The 9,738-nt window shown below is 43.5% G+C and overlaps 1 protein-coding gene across 1 annotated transcript in view; it reads right to left on the minus strand.

The window, feature by feature from the left end:
• The window catches only part of LOC133652894 (voltage-dependent calcium channel subunit alpha-2/delta-2-like), a 123,610-nt gene extending 114,146 nt beyond the window's left edge, over positions 1–9,464 (minus strand). Inside the window, exon 1 of the mRNA XM_062051855.1 lies at positions 9,400–9,464. Coding sequence (XP_061907839.1) covers positions 9,400–9,416 — 17 coding nt within the window. The 5' untranslated portion in view covers positions 9,417–9,464. The remainder of the gene's footprint in view (positions 1–9,399) is intronic.
• Positions 9,465–9,738: the final 274 nt, after the last annotated feature.

The raw sequence follows: 9,738 nt of genomic DNA on the forward strand, positions 1-9,738 counted from the left end.
TTATTCCCTCTCGTTCGGCTCCTGTTGTGCTCGGGCTTACCTGGCTAGCTAAACATAATCCCCATATTGACTGGGCAAAGACTACTATCATTAACTGGGTTTTTTTTTTGTCATACGCACTGTCTGCGGTGCGCCTGCCCTCGCACAGTTCCTGCATGCGTCGTAACCCAGGAGGTCATTGATTTATCGGTTGTGCCAACTGCTTACCACGACCTTAAAGAAGTCTTTAGCAAGGACCGCGCGTTGTCGTTACCGCCACACCGTCCCTATGATTGTTGCATTAATCTCCTCCCTGGTACCACACTCCCTTCATCCCGTCTTTATAACATTTCAAAACATGAAAGAGATGCACTAGAGGAATATATCACCACTTCGCTCGCTTCTGGCCTCATCCGTCCCTCCAACTCTCCTCTAGCTGCCGGTTTTTTCTTTGCGGAGAAAAAGGATAAGACACTCCGCCCCTGCATCGATTACCGCGCCCTCAATAATATTACTGTTAAAAATAAGTATCCTCTTCCGCTTCTCGACTCAGCTTTCAACCCACTACATACTGCTAAACATTTCACCAAGTTGGACCTCCGCAATGCTTACCACTTAGTCAGAATTAAGCAAGGAGATGAATGGAAAACTGCTTTCAACACACCACTAGGACACTTTGAATATCTGGTCATGCCTTTTGGCCTTACCAATGCTCCTGCCGTTTTTCAGGCCCTCATCAATGATGTCCTGCGTGACATGCTCGACCGTTTCGTGGTAGTTTACTTGGATGATATCCTCCTTTTCTCGCCGACCCCTGAACTTCACATTCAGCACGTCCGCTTAGTTCTCCAATGCCTTCTCGAAAATCGTCTGTATGTCAAGGCTGAGAAATGTGTTTTTCATTCCGAGTCTGTTCCTTTTTTGGGTTTTATTGTTGAGAGGGGTCAACTCCGAGCAGATCCAGATCCAGCGAAGATTCAGGCAGTGGTTGATTGGCCCACACCCACGTCTAGAAAGCACCTCAAAGGTTTCTAGGTTTCTCAAATTTTTATCGTCGTTTTATCCGTAATTTTAGTAGAGTAGCTGAACCATTAACTAGACTTACTTCCACTAAGCTCCCCTTTTTATGGACCTCAGAGACTCAATCTTCTTTTGATAAACTCAAGTCTTTGTTCACCTCTGCACCGGCAGGGGCGCCGAAAAGGGGGGATAAAGGAGACGGATTCTAGGGGCCCATGATGGAGGGGGTCCCAGAGAGGCCCCTAATGATGATGAAATTATAATACAGGGGGCCCTGTAAAGATTCTTTTCATGGGGCCCAAAATCCCTAGCGGCGCCCCTGTGCACCGGTTCTTGTCCACCCTAACATTTCCTCTCAATTTTTTGTCGAGGTTGACGCATCTGACTCCGGCGTGGGGGCTGTTCTCTCCCAGCGCTCCACCTCCGACCGGAGGCTGCACCCCTGTGCCTTCTTCTCTCACGCCGCCTGACACCAGTGGAACGCAATTATGATATCGGCAATAGAGAGCTACTCGCCGTGGTGTTGGCGTTGCAAGAATGGAGGCACTCGCTGGGGGGCTCGGAGACTCCTTTTGTGGTGTTCACAGACCATAAGAATCTGGCCTACATCCAAACTGCTCAACGGCTCAATCCCAGACAAGCAAGGTGGGCATTATTCCTAGCCAGATTCAATTTCACCATGACCTTCCGCCCCGGCTCCCAGAATGGTAAGCCAGACGCCCTGTCGAAAATGTACTCCTGCCCCGAGGAAGAGGTCAAGACCGAGATGATCATTCCGCCATCACGAGTGCTGGGAGCGTTGCAGTGGGACATTGAAGGCCGTGTTAAGGAGGGACTCAAAAACGTTCCCTCTCCAAAGAACTGCCCTCAGGGACGTTTGTTTGTGATCCCAGAGCTCCGTCCAGAAGTACTGAACTGGGCCCACAGTTCCAAGGTCGCCTGCCACCCGGGCATTACCCGTACCTTTTTCCTCCTGTCCCAGCGCTTCTGGTGGCCAACCTTCAGGGCCGACACCAGGGAATTCGTATCTGCCTGTGCCACTTGTGCCCGTAATAAGGCCTCACAGCTGGTCTTCTGCGCCCACTCCCCATCCCCTCCCGCCCGTGGTCCCATGTGGCGTTGGACTTCGTCACAGGACTTCCACCATCCAAGGGCAACACTGTGATATTAACTTTGGTGGACCGCTTCTCCAAGATGGCCCATTTCGTTGCCCTTGCCAAATTGCCCTCTGCACTCGAAACGGCAGAACGGCTCGTACGCCATGTTTTCCGGCTGCATGGTATCCCGGTGGATGTGGTTTCTGATAGAGGGCCACAATTCTTGTCTGCAGTTTGGAAGGCATTCTGCAAATCATTAGGAGCGTCGCCCAGCCTTTCTTCAGGATACCACCCGCAGACAAACGGTCAGACTGAGCGCACTAATCAAGATCTGGAGGCCGCCATCCGCTGCGTCTGCCACCAGCAACCAGCCTCCTGGGCGTTCAGTCTACCGTGGATCGAGTATGCCCATAATACACTCATCAGCTCTGCTACAGGCATGTCCCCTTTTCACTCTGCCTACGGTTACCAACCTCCCGCTTTTGCTTCTCTGGAATCCGAGGTCACTGTCCCATCTGTAGCTGCCCACCTGCACCGCGCACATCAAGCCTGGCGCAATACCCGGTCTGCACTGCTACGCACCTCAGAACGCAACCAGCGCCTCGCTAACCGCCACCGCAGCACAGCACCAGACTACAGGCCCGGTCAGAGGGTGTGGTTGTCGTCCCGTGATCTACCTCTCCAAGTGGACTCCAAGAAACTTCAGCCACGATTTATTGGACCTTATCCCATTGAGCGAATCATTAATCCCTCCGCCGTGCAATTGCCTGCCCGACTCCCTAAGGATACATCCCTCATTCCATGTCTCTCTAATCAAGCCCGTTTCCACTAGTCCCTTGAGTCCTCCAGAGGTGCCTCCTCCACCTCCCAGGCTTATTGATGGCCATCCTGCGTTCTCAGTCAAGGCCATTCTTGATGTGAGGAGAAGGGGCAGGGGTTTCCAGTATCTGGTCGACTGGGAGGGCTACGGCCCCGAGGACCGATCCTGGGTCCCACGTTCACTTATTCTATACCCTTTACTGTTAACTACTTTTTATGATCGTTTTCCGGAGAAACCAGGTAAGCCGCCAGGTGGCGTCCATTAAGGGGGGGGGGTGGTACTGTTGTGTTTTTAGTGTTTTCCTGCCTTCTCCTCTTGTCTGCACCTGTGCTTTTAGTGATTTGTCCTCGGCGAGGGGCGGACCTTGTGGCACACCTGCTCGCAATTAGCACTTCGGTATTTAGGCACGTCACTGTCAGCTTGTGCCTGCTTCACTTCGTCAGACCCGTTATGTAGCCTCTCCTTATTCCTGTAATCCCTCACCTCTTTGTGTTTGCTTCCTAGCCCCCCCGAGGTAAAGCGGATTTTGTGTTGGACTTTTTGCTGTGTTCAGTGCGCCCTGGCCTTTTCCCTGCCGACCACTGAAGAACCTGTTTTTGTTTGTTTATTTATGGTGTGCACTTCTGCCCCATCGCCTTTTGTTACTCTTTTTAGACTAATTAAATATTCCTCTTTTTGTAATTCAACCTTGCCTCCCGTCTCTGCATCTTGGGATCCCCTCCTTGATCAAAACCTAACATGTTGCTGTCATCAGTGACCCTGACCATGAATTGATTAACGTGGACCCAGACTTAAACAAGTTGAAAAACTTATCCGGTGTGTTACCATTTAGTGGTCAATTGTACGGAATATGTACTGTACTGTGCAGTGACGTGCAGTCACTAGAGGCAGGTGAGCCTTCAAAGCCCTCTAAAATTACTTCAAAACCCTCCATCTACGTTTTCCAGTGACGTACAGTCAGGGGAGGCAGGTGAGGCGGGGCCTCACGTGCCATCATGGAAAGAAAAAAAATGTAAAAAGAAAAAAAATTAATTAAATTGTTATATGTATCCAGTGATTATACTATAAAGTTATTTTCCATTTAACTTCACCAGTTTTAGATTTTTTTTATTCAAAATCTCTGAATTTTCACATTTGCCGTTCAAATACTGAGAAGAGACGGTACGGTGATCAGCAGCCAGTTGAGGCACGTCACCCTGTTGTGCCTCAACACGGATTGCGCAATGACTCGGCTAACTGCTGGCCTGCTGTGCAGTGAGACCGTATTGCTATATGAACTAGATTATACATTTCCATAGTTTAGTTAGCTGAGGTATATAATGTACAGTGTATTTTGTCAACAACTGTTTGTGTGTAACGTATTTCTTGTGGTGAGCGATCATAAAACTGCTGCGAAGACACACTGGCTGAGGCTCGCAGTAATCCCGCCTCCTTGTGTCGGTTAATGCATCCCCGCCGTAGAAAACGGGGGGTGGGGGGGCACATTTAAACTTTCCACGTGCAAGATTGAATCTATTGTAACCTATTTTTATGGGCTTTCCTCTTTGTGATGTTAATTCCTGTTACACGCTGTTATACAGTATATGCCTTGCGCTCTTATTTTGAAGGCGCTAAGAGCGGAAGTGATGACACGAGCGGAGTTTTTTGAAAGAAGGTAAATAAAGTGGTCCTCGTGTAAACTGGAGCCTCCGTGTTTATTATTTTGTAGTTTCATACAGTATAGGCGACATTTATAAACCCTCGGTTACACTATATAAAAAAGTTATTTAATAAGAAGCCAAAAAGTGCAAAAACAATAATGTTCGTGTTGGAGGAGTTGTGAATGACCGCAGGGCCACAACATTAGGTACACCTGCAGACTGCAGCACGGATTTCATATTTCATTCATTCACAACTCCTCCAACACGAACATTATTGTTTTTGCACTTTTTGGCTTCTTATTAAATAACTTTTTTAAATAGATTCAATCTTGCACATGGAAAGTTTAAGTGTGGGCTTTAGTTGTTATAACACTCCCGTTAGGGGGTGCATTCTACGGCGGGTGTTCATTAATCCAGCACAACAGCGGCGCATGGACTTCATTTATAAGTAAAGGTAAGACCATAATAACGTGTTTTTTTTATTAAATGTGCTTTTTTGTGTGCTACAGTTTGTATGTGTAAAGTTAAAGTTAAGTTAAAGTACCAATGATTGTCACACACACACTAGGTGTGGTGAAATTTGTCCTCTGAATTTGACCCATCCCTTGTTCACCCCCTGAGAGGTGAGGGGAGCAGTGGGCAGCAGTGGCGCCGCGCCCGGGAATAATTTTTGGTGATTTAACCCCCAATTCCAACCCTTGATGCTGAGTGCCAAGCAGGAAAGAATGCTGGTATGAGCTTTTAAACATAACCCGTTAACTGCTGCCAATCAAATGGTGAATAAGATACTCTTTAGGGTTCATATGTTTGTAAATCTGACTGTGATAAAGTCAGTGCCTCACCTGACATGAACCTCACCGCACGTCACTGGTACTGTGCAATCTACAAATAAAAGTTTCAATAAATCAATCAAACCCTTACCTTATGATATGATACCGATATTGGAGCCTTGAGTATTGGCTTACACCGATATTGATCTGATACCCACAGTAAGCGTACATACTTGTATTATTTTGTAGTGTGGCCCGTTATAAAAGTTTTGATCATATGAAATTATTCAAAGAGAGAACAATAGTAGGTATTAAAACACTAACCTTTTTATTATTCAACATCTGGAATGGACTTATGCTGTCTGTTATTAGTTTTTGGGCGACATCTAGTACAGCTCATGATGCAGTTAGTCGGGTGATGTGTACACGCTTGTTATTGCATACTTTCTAGTACACTTCTGCCTCTGAGACCTTTTGATACTTGTTTATATTGACAAATGTTGTGTTTTAAACAGCAATATTGTTCAATGAAGGACACTTATTACATATGTCTAGCTCGTGTGCTATTGTGTGCTTAACTGTTGTGTAGCTGCTAGCTCCTAGTAGCCTATAGCCTACCATGTTTACCTTTTGTAAATGACTTGACTAAAGTATAAAAAAAGACCAACCTTGTGTGCTTATCGGAGGACATTTACAGTAGATGTTAACTGGCGGTCCAACTTTGCACAAGTAAACACTCTGCAGGGCTGCTTGTATCGGAGCTTGTATTGGAGATTTTAGATGCAAGCGTATATAATTAGATACTTGTTTTTTTGCTCATACCGGACCGATATTCAATATCGGATAGGGAAAGTGATTGGGGTTTTTTTTTATACTGTAAAAATATATAATAAATTATAATCAATGTTTGTCAATTTCTATCAATTTCAGGATTTAATAATAATGATAATATTTTTATAGCAGTTTTTGCAAGATTATATTTTTGTTACTACAGTAGCACCTCAAGTGTGAGGTTTTTTACACTGTATAAAAAAATAATGCATGAAAGACAGTGTTTCTGTCAACCCATCTCAGGGCTTAATAATAACATTACTGATCAAATACAGGTATTTTTACAGCAGTTTTTGGAAAGATGGCATTTATTGTTACTAAGCTCTTAAAGGGGAACTGCACTTTTGGGGGGGAATTTTGCCTACTGTTCACAATCATTATGAGAGACAAGAACACACGTGTTTGTTTTTATTAGGATTTTAAAGATGTTAAAAAACGCTGAGAAGATGTAGCTAATGGTAGTCACAGTTTTAGCCTTCAAAGCCCTCTAAAATTACTTCAAAACCCTCCATCTACGTTTTCCAGTGACGTACAGTCAGGGGAGGCAGGTGAGGCGGGGCCTCACGTGCAATCATAGAAAGAAAAAAAATGTAAAAAGAAAAAAAAATTAAATTAAATTGTTATATGTATCCAGTGATTATACTATAAAGTTATTTTCCATTTAACTTCACCAGTTTTAGATTTTTTTATTCAAAATCGCTGAATTTTCACATTTGCCGTTCAAATACTGAGAAGAGACGGTACGGTGATCAGCAGCCAGTTGAGGCACGTCACCCTGTTGTGCCTCAACACGGATTGCGCAATGACTCGGCTAACTGCTGGCCTGCTGTGCAGTGAGACCGTATTGCTATATGAACTAGATTATACATTTCCATAGTTTAGTTAGCTGAGGTATATAATGTACAGTGTATTTTGTCAACAACTGTATGTGTGTAACGTATTTCTTGTGCTGAGCAATCATAAAACGGCTGCAAAAGACGCACTGTGTGAGGCTCGCAGTAATCCCGCCTCCTAGTGGTAGAGGGCGGTAGTGATCCCAGAGATTATTCTTGTGACTACTCGGGCAGCAGAAGAAGTGACAACAAGCAGCAACAGTTAGCAGCGATCGTTTATTTTTTCCTCTTGCCTGGATTATTAACATGGACGATTACATATCTAAAATAAACCAGTTTTCTAAACTGGACTTTCAATCGAAGCAGGAGGTAATACTTAAAGGAAGATCTCCATCGAGACAGAGAGACTTTTAAAACTGAAGAACGATAAGGAAGACTTCTATAAACAAGTTATCGATGCTTTTGTTCAAAAGGAGCTGCGCATGGACTTCATTTATAAGTAAAGGTAAGACCATAATAATGTTTTTTTTTTTAAATGTGCTTTTTTGTGTGCTACAGTTTGTATGCGTAAAGTTAAGTTAAATTACCAATGATTGTCACACACACACACTAGGTGTGGTGAAATTTGTCCTCTGCATTTGGCCCATCCCTTGATCACCCCCTGGGAGGTGAGGGGAGCAGTGGGCAGCAGTGGGCAGCAGTGGGCAGCAGTGGGCAGCAGCGGCGCCGCGCCCGGGAATAATTTTTGGTGATTTAACCCCCAATTCCAACCCTTGATGCTGAGTGCCAAGCAGGGAAGAATGCGGGTTTGAGCTTTTAAACATTACCCGTTAACTGCTGCCAATCAAATGGTGAATAAGATACTCTTTAGGGTTCATATGTTTGTAAATCTGACTGTGATGAAGTCAGTGCCTCACCAGTCATGAATCTCACCGCACGTCACTGATATACACACTGCAAGTCTATATATAAATGTAGTAACAGACACGTTCATAACAATATGTAATATGTACAATGTTTACCGTATTTTGGTCATTTAAATTATTTCCGGGGCTGAGTTCTTCTGCGCATTGATTTCTGTTTCCATAGCAGCGCATATCCGATTGCTAGTGTGTTCCTACTTCCGGATACAAAGCGCTTGTGTGTGTTCTAATCATGGCAGACTTGGTAACGAACAACTATTTTTGGCCAAATGAGGATTCACAACCTTATCTTTTTGAAGCTGAATGAACAAAGGATTAACTGCTGCTTCTAAAAAACAAGAACAAAGAAGAAGGTGAAACGTTGGAGCAGACGGAAGCCGAAATCGAATCAAACTGTAAAATGGAATTTGGAGACAAGCTATTTTTACATAAATGGCGTGCTTACCCAAAATTAAATAGAAAAAAGCCAGCTGGACCAAAGAGAACTGTCCATCGAGTCACACTTTATATTGATCGTGATGCATGCAACATGTCATGCGTTTATCATGACAGAGACAGAATACCCTGTATAGCTAGCTGTGTACAAACAAAACATGAAATGTGGGCTAATACTTTACAGATACTGTAATATGATTGTTCATGTTATTCAGTAAGTACAGATTGGTGTCTTATCGCGGTGTTTTGTGCAATACGAACGCTGACGCGTTTCGTGCTGATGTAGAAGCTAGCTTATCTCTTGTCGTAGTTAGCTAAATACAGAATGCCGATGTGTTACTATGATAGAAAAAGAGTTCCTCAGAGTTTGCTCTTACAATAACAATGTCGCTACAGTTTTGTTATCATACAGGTTACGGAACATAAATTAAGTACTAGTGAAGGTTTTTGAATGCATTTTTAAAGTGATTTAGCGGTAGAATTGATTGCTTCCATTAGCTGCATTGCTAGCTACCTAGAACAAGCCCATTTTTAAATGTTGGGATGCAAAAAAAACTACAAAACTTTTTGTCATTTTGTCTCTCATAGTGATTGTGAACAATAGGCAAAATTCCCTTTAAGTTCGAGTTCATGTTTTTTGACACCGTAAAAACAAATGTTTATGTTAATCATTAATCCACCTCAAGGCCTAATAATAATAATATGAAGAAAATATCTTTACAGAAGAAGAAGAGACTTGTTGTAATTTTGAACAAATGAGTGAGAATATTTAAATGACTTTTTGGGGAGTAATTTTACAATATGGACCATAGTATTCTAAGTAGTTGAGATGAAGACATCTGATGTGCACCAGGAAGTAAAACATGTTTACAACGCAAAACCATGAGAAAATATACACTAATATTCATGTCACATGTCATAACTAAACGTAATGCAGCCATCAGAAACTTTAAGCCCTTTTCCACCGCAGGAACCTTTTCAGGAACTTCCCCACTTAAATAAAGTCCCCCCTGTGTTTCCATCAAAAACGGGAACAGATGTAGTTCTTTACCTTTCGGAGTTCCTCATGGCTAGTTGGGAATTTTCCAAGCAACCAGGAACCTTTTCGGGGGCAGGCTGTGCTGACGAACACTGATTGGTTGAACACAGTTGGGGGCGTTCCTTAAACTTCTCATTTTTTTACAAACGACTTGTTTATTTCTTATTTCTTGTTTATTTCTATTACAACAAACTTGACAATGGAGAGAAAAAAGAACGAAAGGAACTTTCGACATGCAGGACATTTTGTGGGGCATCTTTGTGCTGAAGAACGCTAATTAGTGGAACTATCTTGCAGTGTTTTTACTCAACCGTAGTCTTTAAACTCTACGCGAAGATACAAGTGGACGGA

The sequence above is a fragment of the Entelurus aequoreus genome, linkage group LG01 (genome assembly GCF_033978785.1).
Source record: "Entelurus aequoreus isolate RoL-2023_Sb linkage group LG01, RoL_Eaeq_v1.1, whole genome shotgun sequence".
Lineage (NCBI taxonomy): Eukaryota > Metazoa > Chordata > Actinopteri > Syngnathiformes > Syngnathidae > Entelurus > Entelurus aequoreus.